General features: G+C 37.2%; 1 protein-coding gene across 7 annotated transcripts in view; it reads right to left on the reverse strand.

Moving 5' to 3' along the window:
- Window positions 1-18,999, reverse strand: part of kcnip4a (potassium voltage-gated channel interacting protein 4a) — a 147,949-nt gene that overhangs the window by 99,415 nt on the left and 29,535 nt on the right. The window contains exon 1 of one of the 7 annotated variants that reach the window (XM_043244499.1): window positions 1,624-1,890. The exons of the other annotated variants lie outside the window; for them this stretch is intronic. Coding sequence (XP_043100434.1) covers window positions 1,624-1,711 — 88 coding nt within the window. The 5' untranslated portion in view covers window positions 1,712-1,890. Of the gene's footprint in view, window positions 1-1,623; window positions 1,891-18,999 lie in introns of those variants that run through there. 7 annotated transcript variants of the gene reach the window in all.

The raw sequence follows: 18,999 nt of genomic DNA on the forward strand, positions 1-18,999 counted from the left end.
TATGCTTTAATGCCTTTTTTTTATATTTTACAGGAAAACACTGTTTTTCACACTATAAATGAGAGACCAGGTTGAGATCAATGGCGCCTAAATGAAATGCTCGACTATGCTAGAAATGAATTCAGCAAATAACTAGGAAAACCTGTCACAAAGAGGAAAGGCATGTCTTGTATCAACACATGAACCCAATCAACACATGATTTTAATGAGGAAAGACTTTTTTCCCCGTCAGTAATGATGATCAAACACAATATCAGACCGCCTACAGAAACCTGCTTAAACGAAGCCCTCAGCAGCACTCAAGCCTCCACTGCATGCCTTTTTATCTTTCAAATGGGTTACATGAAAAACTCCTCTATGTACACACAATCGAATGCATGCTATTCATAAAATAAGACCAGCAAAGCAACGCAAGCCAGGTTTTGCCATCCATGGTCTTTGTTGTCAAACACTCCCACACATTCAGACACAGGTTCACACACACCGCAGAGACACACAGCATATTCCTCACGAGCACAACCGATACGCTATAATCAATAAACACTAAACAGAGCGCTACATGGCTAAAGTGTAAACTAATAAACCTGTCAAATCACTCATAAATCCCACCGGATTTCACCAGGATTAGCTCGAACAAAACTTTCTCAAGCATCATAAAAAAAACTAAAAACTAGACTAGACTAGAAATATTTAGAAATTTGGGCTCAGTAACCCTTCAGGTTATTTAGATTTAATTTAGTGACATTTTTACATTTTTATAAAACGTAATAATAAATAAATAAATACAATAATTAATTAATTATTGAAGAATTATATTCTTACATTATGTTTATATAAATATAATACAATTATTCAATAATTATAATAATAAATAATTGTAATAAATGACAAATAATAAATATGCTAACTATTACTACAAATAACTGAGCGTGTAAAATATATAATCAAAAATACTAAACTATATTAATAGCTGTTTACAAATTGTTTTATATTATTTTTATTTGTTCACCTTACTTAATTTCTATTTAAATTCTGAATACATGTAAAGGGGTTTTGATGGATGCGAAGAACACAAGTAAACCATTTATCAAGGTCAGTACAGTCACTGCATGGAGTTGCTTTTAATGTACAGCCGATTTCCCGTAACAAGCCTATGCATTTCACAAATAACGGTCCACCGCTCAAATTACCTTTCACACAATCTGACATAATTTGTAGACACGGCAGGAAAACTACAGCAGGATACTCAAGGACAGGACAACATGACTAAATGTGCTGCAATCCACAGAGAAGAGCCCCTCTCTCCTCCAAACAGCTGACACATCAATTTATATTTGGTAAATGATGGGGAAAATTAGTTTGCCTTCTCCTAATTGTCAGTAGCCTGGGATTAATTGACGTGATTAAAGAGATTAGGAAGGAGAAGATGGATAACTAAGGTCAAAATGTGGTTAAGAGATGCCTGCAGGTTGTTCGAGCTGCTCTGCTTCAACTTACTGTACGTATATAACGCCAGTTCGCACCAAAGCACCACAGAAGCCATTGCAAATGCAGAGGCGTCACACAATACCAACAAACCCAAATACCAACAATTCCAAGATGCGAAAACGCCTTCAACTTTACCTGCATTGAGTGTACCGGTAATAAGTCTGAAGAGGTACTGAGCAAACTTCAGTATCTCCCTCTTGCATCTCTTCCTGCAGCTGCTCATGCTGAGGTTTCTCCGTTTAATCCTCAAAGGGTCTGGTGACAGAAGAAAACTTCCTCCCCGAACCTGCTCTGCTCGTGCGTCTGAGAGAGTCGGCTCACATGGAGCTGCGCCAGGGGGGTCACTCACTCATAAATATTTCCTCCGGAGCGCTCCCAGTGTGTCCCAGAGCGCTCCCTTCTGAGCCGCCTTCACACTCTTTCTGTAGTTGTAGTAGAGCGGCTGCCTGCGAGTCTCTTCAACCTCCACGAGCGCTGCCGGGGAGGAGCGAGAGCGCCAGAGAGGAGGAGGAGGAGGAGGAGGAGGAGGAGGAGGGGTGGGAGGTGAAAAAAAAAAATAAAACAAAACACAAGGAGCCTCCGCGAATCAGCGCTGACAGGAGATTATGGGACTGTCGTGCTGCCGGTTACGATGCTGCAACACTTCTGAGGCATCGCCGAGAGCCACCAGATTCATTGAGAGCGAAAGATAAGTGGAGAAAGGGAGGGACGGAGAGGTTAGAGATAAGAGAGACCACGGAGACAGCCTGCTCTTGAATGAATAGGACAGAGATATGGAGAATGGAGATAAAGGTGGAGGTGTGAGAGTGAGTGAAAAGAGATCCGGACTGAAAGACAAAGGCAGAGGGACCGAGGTGTGAAGAGCAATGACTGAAGGCAACACAAAGAGAGAGAGAGAGAGAGAGAGAGAGAGAGAGAGAGAGAGAGAGAGAGAGAGAGAGAGAGAGAGAGAGAGAGAGAGAGAGAGAGAGAGAGAGAGAGAGAGAGAGAGAGAGAGAGAGAGAGAGAGAGAGAGAGAGAGAGAGAGAGAGAGAGAGAGAGAGAGAGAGAGAGAGAGAGAGAGAGAGAGAGAGAGAGAGAGAGAGAGAGAGAGAGAGAGAGAGAGAGAGAGAGAGAGAGAGAGAGAGAGAGAGAGAGAGAGAGAGAGAGAGAGAGAGAGAGAGAGAGAGAGAGAGAGAGAGAGAGAGAGAGAGAGAGAGAGAGAGAGAGAGAGAGAGAGAGAGAGAGAGAGAGAGAGAGAGAGAGAGAGAGAGAGAGAGAGAGAGAGAGAGAGAGAGAGAGAGAGAGAGAGAGAGAGAGAGAGAGAGAGAGAGAGAGAGAGAGAGAGAGAGAGAGAGAGAGAGAGAGAGAGAGAGAGAGAGAGAGAGAGAGAGAGAGAGAGAGAGAGAGAGAGAGAGAGAGAGAGAGAGAGAGAGAGAGAGAGAGAGAGAGAGAGAGAGAGAGAGAGAGAGAGAGAGAGAGAGAGAGAGAGAGAGAGAGAGAGAGAGAGAGAGAGAGAAAGAAAGAGAGAGAGAGAGAGAGAAAGAAAGAGAGAGAGAGAGAGAGAGAGAGAGAGAGAGAGTGAATGAGGTTAAAACTGAAACGACACACCTGACATTTCACGACAGCAGGTGTTCAGATGCTGGAAATAACGGTGGAGTTCATGAGGTCAGACTCGATGACTCGCTGCCTTATTTTACAGAGACACGAAAACAGGTCTAGGTCCTATTTTACCCCCGAATCAAAGTAAAAATGATAGTCTGCATAGTCTGTAATGAGAATGAGATTTGACTTCGTGCATTGGCCTGAAGACCGAAAACTACTGAACCCACAACAGAGCTAATATTGTTAACGTAACCTAAAACCAAAAAGTGTTAGCCGAAAAAAAAAAGTAAATATTAGATAAAAATAAATAAATAATTTGTGTACCAAATGTGGTCATGTTTTAAGTCAGCTTGTGCTAAAATTACTTAGTTAAAGCCAAATTCATTATAAAAAAAATTATAAATCTACAAAAGCGTAAGTTATGCTAAAATAAAAATATAAAAATGAAAATGCTGTCATTCGTAATACTATGTTAGCACATAAACAAGAATAAAATACAGCTTAAAAATTCATAGCAAACATTTGGCCATCGAGCCCCGAAAAGGACAAAAAAGCACCATAAAAATGATTCATGGGGGAAAAAAACACAGCATAAAGTTTTGGAATAACATAATGGCGAGTAAACACTTTTAACTAAAATATGAGTAAATGAAATGAAAGGACTTTTCCATTTTAGTACAAAGACTAACTCAACAAATTCAAATTTTGTCATCATTAAATGCCATACTACTTTTCCATGGACTACGGAGATCAATGGCTAGCGTTAACTGAATTAGCATTTTTAGGTGAACTGTCCCTTTAAGCAAAATCACTTCATAACTCTTTCTGTTGATTCGGGCGTCAAACCGGAGCCGGGTTTTGTGAGAAACTACATGAATGAATGTTTGATGTTGTTTAAATGACCTCGGCATCAAACGTCCAATCTCATCCGCTTCAATTATTATTCAGCGCCAAACCTCATCCGCCCTCCACTATCTATCCATCCAAGTTTCCATCTGGATCCCTGATCAGCTACCGCGAAAGAAGAAATGTCCGTCGCCACGTGACGATCTTTTAACGCGTAAAAGGCTTTCATTAACATTCCGGCAGGATCTCTGCGTCATTACAGCAGCGCAGGTTGTATATGAAAGGAAAGAAAAGTCCCATCGGTCATCTGCGCTGCAGACAGGCCTATTTCAGGAAGAGCGCTCCAAACCGAGAGCTTTTTTTTCCACGAGTGACATTCTCACAGAAGATTTAGACCCTTCGCTGTCCCCCGGTGCTCTCAAACAGGAACGCCGTTTCCGCAAAGAGGCGTGTTGTTCTGAAAGGAGCTCTGGCTTGTTGTGACAAGAGAGAAAAATGCGGGTGAATGCGAAGAGAACAGATTTTCCATACAGATTAAGCTACAGTGTGTGTGTGTGTGTGTGTGTGTGTGTGTGTGTGTGTGTGTGTGTGTGTATGCATACAGCTGCTCCACAGCTACACGCGTCTGATTTGACCTTATGAGCGGCACCGCGATAATTCATGAACTCAAAAATTAATTTCTAATCTAAGGAGACACGTGGCATTTTACTATCAAGCATTACTAGGTGCTTTGAAAGGTCATAGCAATGAAGCAGCTTCATTAGATTTCTGTACGCTGGACGTGGCTTAAAAATAAGTCCGCTTTAACATACTTGAAGAGCTCTTATTACGGATATGAAAGAATATAGAGAAGTGTGAACCGAATGTAATATTTGTAATGTAAAATGCAGCTAAAAACACAACATTATAGTTTAACTAAACTTTTTGACATACTAAAGTAGGACTTTATACACATAAACATGTCATTTCAGTAATTACTTCTATTGCCTTTGAAATATGGTTAAAGTGCCAAACATTTATGGTGAATTTGAAACTTAAATTTAAACTTAAAAATATCTGAATTTTTTTTTTGTGTCAATTCGATGCATTTAAAATACCACAAATATAATACTGAAATATATATCATATAAAGTTAATAATAATCAACTTTACATGTGCTTTATATGTTAGTCAACAAATAAAAAAAAATACTTATTTAAAGCACAACTAAAGATTAATAAACATATTTAATTGAATTTGATTTTTGAATTTTTGAACGCAAATTATGCTTTTTAAAAATGTACTTAAGTGTGTTAAGAAACTGGCGTAATATTTTTACCATTAATGTTACATTATCTGCAAGTACAGCTTTTTTTTAAAGTACACAGAGTGAGCTTTCAATACAATGAAGTGCAATTATTTTTTAGAAAGTTCTCTGAAAATGCAAAACTGATATAAAAACGCATTTGTTGATGCAACCGCGTCCTTTCAGCTTCGTTTTATGCGGATTTGTAACACATCTCTACTCCGTGATCTACCGAACAAACCTACTGTCTGTGAAAACCCTTATATGAAGCTGCATATGTGTGACGCTAACGTTCAAAAGCATCGGTTTTAGAAATGTCCCAGCATATTAATATTGTTTTTGTGGAAAAACGACGCTTCATTAATCGAAACTCTGTTTTCCTTGCCTCTAGTGTTCATTTCTTTTGCAAACCGCAGTGTCATGTGCTTGTTGGAGATGCACTTCGCGTCTAGCTAAAAAGTGCACCAAGTAGAAACCATTACATACTGTAACATTAACATACTAAACACTTAAACAACTGCAAAGCAACACCTTAGTCTTATTAGGTATCTCTCACACGCTCAATATACTTCACTAAAACCTACAATAAATCAAGATGATGTAGGGTTCGCAAGATGCATTTTGAGGTATTAAGAGCAGCTTTAAAAGGCATATAGCGTACAGCAAGTGTTACCAAAAATTTCTCAGAGCATCAGCTAGACGTTATTTTTAGCCTGTATCAGTATCTGTTTGGGGCGGAGCTGTCTAATTCAGACCAGACGTCGACGCGCGACTGCAAATGTTCCTCATTACCAATTAGCAGCTGCTACGCAACCCCTCCGAAACAATCAATCTGCATTCAGTTCAAACCCAGGCAGCTATTGAGGATCTCACACACAGCTCCGGTGATAGACTCGCTGGGTATGAAGAGTATTTGCCGGTTACCGGCGTGTGTGAAAGTCAGCTTCCGCACCTCTTTGAATTCATCCTGCAGCACGCACCTGCTCTCAAAAAGCAGACGTGCGCTCAATGGATCTCAAAAAAGCACTGATGTCATGACATAGCCAGGCCAAAATCCATAAATAATTAAACACTAATATTTTTGCTTTTCATAATAAAGGTGCAGTAAACATTTTTGGTATTCGGCATATTTCATTTTTGAACTATGAAAAAATGTTTTGATAAAGGTTTATTAATGTGCGTTTTTTGTAATCATGTCAAATTACAGATTACTAATAAATAAGTAATTACATTATTATATTTATATTGCATTATATATATTTATATTGCATTATATATATATATATATATATATATATATATATATATATATATATATATATATATATATATATAATGTATTTAAAGTCATACTTAAGTGGTGCCAAAAAGCAGCCAAAGTTCACTTGATTGTGTTTAATTTAACTTTAAGCTATAATGTACTTCATTCAGTTGCACTTAAATTACATTATGCAAGTGTACTTGTTTTGTTTTTTTACCTGGGACTACCTTACTAACTATTATTAAGCGGCAAATTAATAATTTATTGAGGGAAAAGTCACAGCCAACATCTACTTAACATTACAATAGGTTTGCACTTAACTATATTGTTTTAGACCATCTTACTCCACGATAAGTATTCTTTTTAAAACGACGCTAAAAGTGCACTAAGGGAAAGCAAATATTTTTGCCGTTAAGCACATACATATTTAGCGGCCAGTGACACCACTCATAAATGTCCATCCAGAATGGTCATTATATTCTCTGAGCTTCATTTCTCATGACTGTCGTGGAAGCGTTCTTCCAAACTGCTGCGTCCCAAGCTGCGACTGCAATGCCTCAGCGGTGACCCTGCAGACAGCCGGACCCGACTCATACATCACCTTAATGGCTTCCCCACGCAGCTCAACTCATGTTTGGTGCAATGTATTCTCCACACGCTGGAATTCAACAGCCTTATACAGTAAGGGACGCCGGGGCCACTGTGTTTACATTGAGCCGGTGTCTGTGACAAGACTCTCGTGATGCGGAAGAGCAAAGACGCCAACATCACAATGGACAGTCGTGTACCTCATCGGGGTTTGGACATCAAATCAATGGTCAGCCTATTCCCAGCAACACACACGCTCCTGTTTATATTCAGAGAAAGAGAGTGAGGCAAATGAATCGTGAGATTAAAAGAGGTGTCGCTTCTTTCAAGTCCGTGAAAGCCTTTTCTTGACCATTTTTACTGGGTCTCAATGCATTTATATAGAGCATTAGGGAAAAAACGTAAAAATTACATTTTTTTGATTTGAATTTTAACACTTTATCACAGCTTTATTAAAGCAAATGAATGCAATTTGTTAACTAAAAATTAATTTATAAAAATAATAAATAAATACAAATTCAAACAATAATAAAAATAAAAAAACTATTTATATAAAATACGAACGTTGTAAAAAGCTGTAAATAAAAACTATTAGGGTATGTTTTACTATTTCTAGAGATTATTATTTCAGGATTTCTGCATTCTGCATCACTCAGTATGAAAACAAACCAACTATGCAACTTTTATCTGCATATCACGTGACAGCCAATATTTTACTGCAATGGACGTCGGTCTAAAAAGTGCAAATTTATTCAGATAGATTGAATTTGAAGTTCGTGTTGAACCCTAATCTGTAAATCCATACAGTGGATATATGTGTGACTAATAGAGGGTCTAAAATACATTTTTTAGAGTTATCGTGTGCCATGCATACTCAATAGCCTGACTGAATTTCCGGTGGATCGTGCTGGTAGTTAATCTGATTCAACCATTTGGTTAATCTGCTCCAGAAGAAGCAAAACTGACAACATCCACTAAAATCAGTATTTGAAATAAGTGAAAAAATGCCATAAAGTTTTGAGAAAAGCTGAGAATACAAATGCCACTTGGTCATTTTGTTTCAATTGATGGATGCAAACATGCATACCTGTGTGTCCTAATACTTCGAAGGCTCAGTCAAAAAACCGGAGGTCTAAAAATAGCATTCCTCTACTTATTTGTCTTTTATTATTTCAGTCTTAGCAGATAATGATGCCGATGATAAGAAGCATCAGTCACAGTCACAAAGGCCAGGCACAATAGCGGTGCAGAGACAGACTTCACATTTCCCGTCTGTGACGTGTCTCCAGATATACAGGCACAGGCTAATGGCGTTCTCATCTCCTGCATGTCCTTCAGCGTCCTTTGAGTGTAGGGTGACCTGGTTTCCACTCCGGCCCTCACAGGGCAAATCAGAGGAAGCAGTACTCCCTGACTTTACACGCTGCTGAAATATTAAAGACGAATCCCTGGACAGAGAGCCTCGTGCATCGCCACCACCAGCACTGGCCTGCTGGGAGAATAATCCACAAAACAGCGGGAAATACAGGCGGAGCGGGGAGCGGGAGGCAAAATATATAGAGGCTGACACGCGTGAGAATGTGAGAACAAGCTGTTTCCTGTGGTAATCATAATAAACAGAAGCAGATTTAAAGACTTGTGTCCGTTTGGGATTTATTCCCTCTGTGAAATGATCTTTTAAAATAATCTGCTCAGCCATTTGTTCGCAATTTCGACTGAATCCATCCAAGCGATTGTTGAATAACTCTCTTTTAGACAGGTCAGAAAAATGTTGCAAATATAAATCATACTGGAAACATTTTTACTTCATCGTTTGATTATTTTAGCCACATCCACGTCATTGGTTTTAATAAACAGCATTTTATTATAACATGCGAAAACTATTTCAGCCTAGAGTTCAAATAGAATAGAATACACCCTATACTATATTTATTAATATTATTAATATTATTTATTTATACATTTCAATTTAAGTTACAGTTTTAATAATTTTATTGTATTTTTGACTTTTTATTGCTTTTTGTTAGTATACTTTTTTTAATAACTTTTTTACATCAAGTTAAGCTAAATGAAAACTAGATGTTAGTATTTATTTATTAATTATTCGTCATAGCTCAAAGCTAAAAAAATAAAATAAAATAAAATAAAATAAAACGATGGTCCATGCAAATTTTTATAATCTTTGTGCATTTAATTATTCTCCCCATATCTCTATTCAACAGAAGACACTAACAAATAATTGGTTTTTAAAATGTTCCATTTCACAGAAGAGACCATAAAAGTATACAATACCTTAAAATGAGACTATTATTGAATAGTCTTGTAAAGTGCCAAATGATTTATTGCCAATAAGATGTTTTAAGTGACCCGAGCTCCTGAAGGACACATTTTTAAAGTCCCCTACAATGTAACCTCGGGGAAAAAAAAATCTCAAACTTGACAGAGCCTAGGAACCTGCTAGCCTCGAGAGAATGTTTCCCTGACAAACTTTCTGATAGCCTAGCCTTGCCTGAGGCACTTCAATAAATGTCAACATCATTTGGCAAATTGTATAGGGAGGAGAGCCCATCGGTATACTGAAAGAGTAGCCCTCGTGACATTTTCAGAAAACTAGATTTGATTGAACTGACTGCCAAAAGCCAAAGTAGCTCGAGTATGATCGCAATATCCCGCACTGTCAACAGTGACACAAAGAAACAAACCTCGGCTACGGGCTGCCGGCCATGGAAATTTTATGAGATGGCTTCGAGTCCTGATGCGCTGACGCTTTTATTGATCTTCGCTCTGGAGCAAAAGTTCCACTGCATATCTGCAAGCAAATACGGCTGATTGCATCACTTCTCGGACGCTTTGGGGACGCAGAACAAATGTGATAAAAAGTTGCACATTCACAAATGTCTTTACAGTGACAACAAAACAATAACAATGCTAATAATGTCGATGTTCGATGTCGAATTAAACTTCTGACTTTAACTCTTCGGGTCCCAGATTTAAATAATTCCTTGTCATCGCTTAGTAAAGGCCCCCGGTGAGCTGTGATCAATGAAAAGTCATGAAGTCAATGTGATATACTCTAATCTCGGGCTGAACACCTAGGCAGGAAGCCAGAGAAATCGTAATTTTCTAATACATAATGCAAAACGTGTCTGTCGATACGCTGCAGTTTCAGTGCTTTCTCTGGAAGATCTGCAAAGAAGGCCTTGGCGCTGCGCTCTTTATACTGTGCCTTCTAGCATTTTCTTTTTCAAATCCTTGAATTTTATGGCATACGCTAGCATGCACGTGCCACTTTCTCACTCGCACCTGAAAACTTCAAGGTTGCATTATGACTGGCAGACACAAAAGCACGCATTGAAGCAATGCACCAACTCTCTTTATCGTCTCGGAGTGCATATTGGAATCAACAGCAGAATCTCGGCAACCTCAAAACGCAGTCCCACTTGGCAGAAACATCAGAATAATTTGCAGTTTGCAAGTGACATGCATTTATAGAAGTCGATAAATCTCCGACACGGAGCCAAAGTGACTTCGATGAAGATAGATGATAAATATGAAGGCTGCCCTCAAATGGGCTTAAGTCGATTTGAGAGTATATGGAAGCGGCGCGATGGAGATTGGTTTCGAAAGGAAGACCATTAGATGAGGCTTTTAATGCTGCGGTGCCTCATAAACCTCAGGAATAATGGTGTTGGCTTCCTCGAGTGCTGGAACCGCGCTTGATACGTTGGAAATTAGCCAGATGATTGAGCATTAGAGAGCGCTCTGAGTGATCAGACTACTCCAGCTCTCCTGCTACAAGACATAAAAGATGGGGAACAATAGCATTACGGATACTGTAGTAATCGATACAGTAGTACAGAGAAGTCATGTATGTTTACTGTAATGTATACCTTCAAAGTGACGGAAATAAACATTCGCAAAGCTATGTCAACATCCCGTCGGGCATTTGGGTCACTTGAGAGTTGACGGTTTAAAAAAATATGCCAGGACAAACAAAAAAAGTTCTGAAACAAATATGGCTTTGAAATACGCTAAATTCAGTTCCAACATAAACTTCAACTCCTAAAAGATAGTTCAAAAGTTTAAAAAAAGTTTCTTTTTGCAATGCAGTTGAAGAACGATTCTGGTTTCCACAAAAAAACAACCTTTTAGTGAGCAGTTTTTAGTTTGAGGAGTGTTTCAATCATATAAAAAACTTAGATGAAACTTATAGAGAACCTCTGTGCAAATGGAAAGATTCCATAGATGTTAATTTTTTTTTTTATGGAACTGAAGAAGAAGAAGAAGAAGAAGAAAGAAGAAGAAGAAGAAGAAGAAGAAGAAGAAGAAGAAGAAGAAGAAGAAGAAGAAGAAGAACTTTTGAAACTGGCCAACATCAGGGGCTGATAACTTTCCTTCTATTTCAATAGTTTACATTTTATTTCAATAGTTACTTTCCAATTACTATCAACTAGAGTATTAGTAGACTGTCTGCTTAATCTCTTCTAACACTTTATTTTGATGGGTCCACAAAATGCAACATACTATCAGAAACTTTGCAAGTTTATGTCAACTTATTCTGCTCACCCTAAATCTACCCTAACAGTCAGTCATAGTTAGTAGAGTGTCAAAAGTGGACTATCAAAATAAATTGCAAACAAAATCAGAAATATAAATAGTTATTAAAAGTTATCCTAGTTTAATTACGTACTGTGGATGCTTCTAGCTTAAATTTGCTGTTTTGGATCATTATTAAAACATTTAATTGCTATTTAATTACTATTCCATTATATACTATTGCCATTATACCACAAACCAAATTCACTATGAAAGCATTTTATAAATAACATGAAGGTCAAAACTCTTGAACCTCTTGAAAGAAGAGCAATTTTAGTGAGAAGCACAAGCTTATCTTGAGCCAAATTACGAGATGAGTAAACATGAGTAAAACAGGAAAATGTGAAATGTCTTTATCTTATATCTACAGTATTTATCTAAAGAAATACTGTACAGGGATTATTAGAGAACATCAACAACAACAATAAATAAACTCCAGTCAAAGTATAAAAACATCACATTGAGGATCCAACAAAACTGTATAAGCTAAATTGTAAGCGTCACAGAAAAAGGGCATGAATACTTATGCAATACAGGTATTTCAGTTATTTTGTATTATCTGCAATTATTAATTATTATGCAATAAAATGATGCACTCTAAAATGCTCCTATTACAATCACCGTCTGTAACACAATCACACGGTGCGCGGAGTTTCACACATCTGTCTGAAGGCACAGTTCAGCGTGAGCTCACTGCTCTCAACTCTCATTATAATCAAAGAAGCTGTTGCTTCGCTCACTCGCGGCGTAGAAGGGTGTTAAAATACACACAATGCATACTGAATCAACACAATGCACACATAAAAAGAACCTAAAACTCAACACTTTTAAACAGGTATAAAATAGGATCTATTAAAAACATACACATTCTGCACCATCAGCAAATTACACCATCCATAACGACTCAAATGAATAATATGTAGTGATCTGATGGTCAGAAAGCAAGAGGCATGGACTGATTTTCAATGAACGAGGGTGCATTTGATATTTATTAATATGACCCTGCATGGTGTTATTAATATAACATCAATCCCCCAGCGGGAGTGGGCACTCACGGGTAAAACAGCAGCAGAAATGGGACGGGGAGGCCAGCGGCGGGGAGGGAAGTACAGCACAATAAATAAGAGAGCTGCTCATAAAAAGTTTGCTGCAAGGACACAATTCATTCTCAATGAGACAGGCAGGTAGATTTTAGAGTGGGTGCAATCCTCTGAAGGCACCAAGGAAAGAAGAGGAGAGTGCAGAAGGATAAGTATACCCAAAATTCATTTTGAGGCTCTGGAAAGAGCCAGGCTGGCTTGAAATCAGTGCAAATACAGTGAATTTGATCTCAAGGGCCCATGAATGCCTATGACGGAGCGTGTGGCAGCAAAAGCTGATAATCTAATCTTTTTTTTCCTCGTTAAAATCTAAGCAATTGTGGTGGAAATTGATATCCGTGCTAACCTGGGGATGTCAGAACGTATTCTTCTTTTAAATATTAACTACTTACATTTAAATGATTAATTACATTATATTAATACAATGCACTTATTGTGTATACGCATGTTGGCGCATTTTTAAATATCTGCATGTTAATACATCTGCAATTAATTTGTGTAACTACTTTTATAATTGCACTGTTGACCCATCCGTTACACCTTAACCCACCCTTAAACCTACCCATACCACCAAACCTATCCCTAACATTAACCAGCAAAAGTGTTGTGTAGTACGATATGAATAAAATAAAGTACATTGTAGTTATTTGTTGATGTAAGTACATAGTAGTTTAGGCCACTTAATATAAAGTGGGACTAAATGTATATATAAATGGGCTTCTATATATATATATATATATATATATATATTTTTTTTTTTTTTTTTTTGTTTAAATATGCTTATTTTTCTTAATTAATTACATGCATGTCTCTATACAGATATAGGATTCACGATTAAAAAAAAAAAAGTACTAAAACATCCAAAAATGCACTTATTATATTTACTGCTCCTAAGCTGCCCTTTAATGCAGCTTCTTGTATCTTGTATGCAGCTTCGTTTCAAATTTAATTTAAATTCCAGAACTGAACTACAATTTAAAATGAATTCTTTATTAAATTCTAAGAGCTAGAATCATGGGAGACTTATTTTAATAACTGAACAGTATTGATTGTTTAACAAAAGCACACAAAACCATTTGTAGTACATGAATAATTCATAATGTCCGCATGACCAATGATTAGATTATTTCCTCAGAAAGAAAGAAAAAAGAAAAAAAAACTGCCCAATTAGAATCAATAATGCAAAACGTCCATAAAACGGTGATGTGTGGTTTCCCGAAACTGCTGAACTAAACTAAACCAAACCAAACCAAACCATACCATCAAGTGCTGTATGTGTTGAAGTTGCCTTTTTCTCAAGACTAGCAATCCACATACCGGATCATCTATAGCTCCGAGGCAGGAACGGATACAGTATATAACTGAAAAGCTTTGAGGACGGCTATTACTTTGAGCTGAGATTCATCTGGTGTGAAGGGTCACCACAAAAGCTCACTTTCAGAGACTGAATTTCACATCAACGGAAGACATTTTTCAGAGAGATATTTTCAGAGAGAGAGAGAAAGCTTTAAGTGAAAGACCTTTAACCTCCGATGGGCTTCAAAAGGAAGCGGCTGATGTGGATGGTTCTGATCGTAATGATAAACAAACACAATTAACCAAAAGAAATCATGAGATAACATTGTATCACATAACTGTACAAGCGTCAGCTTGGGTAAAAAAAAAAATGAATGGGCTATAACTTAATCCGACTCTCAGTGTTTAGCATTGCCCTTCAATCCGAGCGCTGACCTCTCTAAACTAATTTTCGCTCTCGTTTTATGCAAGTAATGAATCTGAATTTCCCCAGCGAGAATCTGCATATCGGTCCATTCCGAGAAACAATGCCCGTGCTTTATCTTGTTTCACGAATCAAAGAATGGCCATTCAAGAAGACGAAGGGTTTTGAACAGAACGCCGATAAGAAAAGCTCACTGTAGCCCTGCTTAAAATTCTGTAATTGAACACTATTATCTCTTATCTTGGCTGAGAGACTTTACCTCCATTTTGTGGCTTGATCAAATGCAACAGTGGAAGCAAGAGGCCCTTAAACAGGCAGAAGTACCACAAAGTTAACAGAACATCTGCTGTTATATTACGCCATCTCATTTACAATGCCCTATGGAATCAAAATGCCATTTTGTTTGCTATACATGCATTTATAATGCGGTTCACAGTGCGTGTCTAAAATGCTTAACGAAGAAAATCGTTAAACAAATACACGGATGGCTTTGAAAAGAAACATAAACGAAACCTATTAAGGAACGCACAATGACGCACCACTTAAAAAGGTGGAACGAGACAAGAAGAGAGAGATGCTATTAATATCTTGCATGTCAGTTGTATTTTTTAAAGAAAAAATTCAGGTCTAATTTGTTACATAAGGAAACAAAACAAGCCGTGAAATGATCTTACTAAAAGCACAGCTCGCGATGAATCAAACGCAGGAAGATGCAACATGAAAACAGAAGTACTAGAGCTTTAATCCAAAATAATGCCAGCCATTTTTCAGGCCAAAAATTGCAGCAGTCACGGTAAAAAGCACTACTGAGACTACACAGGGTTTTTTTTTCGAATTAATATTCATGCTAAGAAAAATATTGTATTTTTAAATAGCTAATATTCATGGGGGTTTGTACGGCTTGTTGTTTTTAAAGCAAAAACGTCCTCAGCTCTCCATGAAGGCCCTGCTGAATGTCCCAGCCCCGAGGGACCGTTTACCGCACTGGCTGTATTAACCAGGTCATCAGAGACCCGGAAAAGCTCAGCCTTGAGCCGTTTATAATACACACAAACATGAAGAAAAGATACGCAAGTAATCAGATTAGTGCTTGTTAGGAGTTTCTAAGAAGAAAAGTGTGTTTGTGTTTTAGTGTGAAAAAGAGAGAGTCTGGTTATAATGAGGAACTTTAGGCAATGCCGACGATTACTTCATAAATCACTCTCGATGCGGCGGCAGGGGACTCACTGTCTCACCCCGGAGGTAAAAAAAGAGTGCGAAAGTGAAGCAAATATCCTACTTCTCTTACTTTTCCCCGAGCTATGAAAGACATTAAGTACAGCTTCCCTCAAAGGACAAGCGGGGTTTTAATCTGCCTCAACAAAGTGCTTAAAATTGCATATTCACACTTGGGTTAAAGGGATAGTTCATCCAAAAGTGAATCACTTTACTTGTTATTTCAAACCCAGTAAAAATACTTTAGAATCATTTCCCTACTTAAAAAAAAAAAAAAATCTAAATGTTTTGTTAACATTTCCATGAACTTTAAATAACATTTCAGAATGTTCTATAAAAGGTTCAAAAAGGTGGCATTTTTTAAAAATGTTTCAAAAATGCTTTTCTTAGATATGGAAATGTAAAGGGAACATTCCATTTCATCAATTTTTAAACGTTATTGAATGTTACTTTTGAATGTTCTCTGAATATCAGAAACATTTGATAAAACATCAGATGAACTAAACATTTCAAGTAAAAACTCCTCCATTAACATACCAACTACAAACAAACAACTAAAAAGCATTAATAATGTTAATGATGCACTAATACGTGTACAAATACTTTTTTAAAACCAAAAATCTTCTAGTAAATGCATTAACAAGGGTTAACAAAGAAGGTTATTGTAAAGTGTTTTGTGTGTGCGCATGTGTGTGTGTGTGTGTGGGTGTGTGTGTGGGTGTGTGTGTGTGTGTGTGTGTCAATGCTTTAAAACATTTTTAAACACCTGAAAACTTTGAACATTCTATTATTATTTGTTCATAACGTTGAGAGAACATTCTGAGATTTTTTGGTTTTCTTTTGTTTTTTTCCTAACTAATAAACTGCTATTTTATGGCATTACGCAATCACATTGCATAATTATTGTCGCATCCTTTCTATTTTTGTGTTGTACAGAAAAAAATAAAAATCTAAAGAATAAAAAAAAAATATAGGTTTGGAATGATTTAAGCATGAGTAAATAATGACAGAATATCCATATTTGGATTGCCATGAAAATGATCCAGCATGGAAATAATCATGAGAGAAGGCATAAGAATCATGAACATTTCAGAAGCTTGTGAGGTAGAAGTGGAAAGCAATTTTGTAGAGAAACACATTTGGAAGACAGTATGCTGTTATTGAAATATTAGGTTATGAAAACAGCAGTTGGCGCCCTTGACATTTCTGAATTATCATCAGACATGACTGATGCTCTGATCTCATCCATTAGGGACTGAATAAAGGCGTCATTAACGACAGGCAGGAGCATTTAAAACTCTTACAGCGAATCACGAGTCACGTAGAGACAGTAAAGGTTATGAGAGGTGAAAACGGTGATGAACTAGTACCTTCGGTCATAATCAAATGTAATATATGGGAGTGATAAAACTAAAATACATTCCAAACTATTGACTAAAGGCTCTTTTATGAAAACTTCTATCTAAAATGTGGGCTCATGATACCTTAAGGATTGAAATTCGTTCAAAAAGTGAATAACTGTAAAACAAATACTGATGTGATCAAATGCAATCAGAGTTTAAGAAGTTTCTAGTTTATCATGGAACTCTAAATCTAGACACCTTGATCTCAATCAGAGCCAGACTAAGACGTCTTGGAAGACACGTCTGAATCGTCACAATATGATCCTGCAAAGCTCGTGATGGGCAACGCTGTGGCATTTGACAGGTAAGAATGTCATATCGTAATTATGTTAAGATGACAGCAATAAAACGTACGATATGCACATGGTGGAGTGAGCCCCGCCGCCTCTTTTTTTAAAAGATTTATTTTATGTAACGCGATGACATTTGCTTAAAGCTTTTGTCAAAGACGCTTTCAGCCCCTTATCTTTCGTTTCGGACAAAAAGCCAGAAATAAAAGACTGATGGACATGTAGGTCTGTGCCACGGAGATGATGTCCTCACCTGTCTTATCATCGTGAAAACGCATTAATGTCACATCGCCAAGCCCCAAACCGCTGGGAATTTTACTTTCAGAATGAGAAATGCTGAGAAAAGGTTTTTCGTATGTTGTGTGCTCAGTTTCCACCGAGATGCTTGCTTCACATCATGCATGCATCACGGAGATGTTATATTTTAAAATGTATTACTTATTTAATATAGTAAATTTAAATATAATATCAGATGAAAGCACAGTTAATTCCGGAAATGCAAGCAAATGCAATGCAAAGCTAGCGAACAGTGTCACTTTAAATCATATTTGCTTTTTAATAGTATTATTACTGTTTCGTGCATTATCTGCTGCGTACAGTGTGTTATTGTAGATTCACCTTCAGTAAATCTAAATACTAAAGTACCGAATGATCTTTGGTAGGTTAAATTTCTTTTTTGAGTTTTTTTTAATTCATTTGTGTTGTATTGCAAGATAAAAAGCCATGTTTAAGTTTTCGTAAGAATATCTCGAGCTGTAAGAGTTAGTTAAAGTGTTAAGTCAAGTTTAAAGCATGTAATCGCATGTCTCTTCAGGCACTTCCTTTGACCTCGTGACACGCACTGTGAGCTGTAAGGTCTTATATAGACAGGTGCGTGTCTTTCCTAATCAAGTCCAATCAGTATAATCAGACGCAGCTGGACTCCAATGAAGGTGTAGAACCATCTCAAGGATGATCAGAAGAATTTTCATTTTATTTCAGTCAAAAAAACATCCTAAAATTTCTGGAATGCAGATTGTAGTTGTTAAGTCATTAGTCAATTTATTATAATAATTTAATTACTTATATATGGGTTTATCTGAAAGAGTTTGTCCTCTGAACCCTCCCAACTCATTAAAGTACAGTAAAATATATCACTTAAACAAAACGCACTTACAATCTGAGTGCACGACATAATGCAGTAAAATAGTATACAATACATTAGCCCGCACTGTTGTATTTGTCTTCAGAGGGAGTCTGGTTGAGATCAGTATATACTACAGTAATCAGCAGAGAACATTTCTAATAACAACTTTCAAGTGGTTTGTGGTAAAACAAGCTAATCGCCTTGGTTTGACTTGAGCTGTGAGTTGTACCCAAGATACAGCGAGCCATGATTATTTTCTCTGCTAACGAACTAAATGTGGGTTAAACTGGGTCCCATCTGCTCAAAGGGTTTGCGAACCAGCTGTAGAGAGGTAGACCAGTCTGGAAAAAGAAATGGAAAGCCACACTTTCAAACAGGAATAGTTTGGATTTATGGACAAGGGTGAGCTGGACATATATACTAAACTATGTCTTTTGTGTTCAACGGAAAAATTAAATCTTAAAAGGTATATATCAACATTCTTTGTGAGTTAAAGT

This window comes from Puntigrus tetrazona, chromosome 7, assembly GCF_018831695.1.
Source record: "Puntigrus tetrazona isolate hp1 chromosome 7, ASM1883169v1, whole genome shotgun sequence".
Classification (NCBI taxonomy): Eukaryota; Metazoa; Chordata; class Actinopteri; order Cypriniformes; family Cyprinidae; genus Puntigrus; species Puntigrus tetrazona.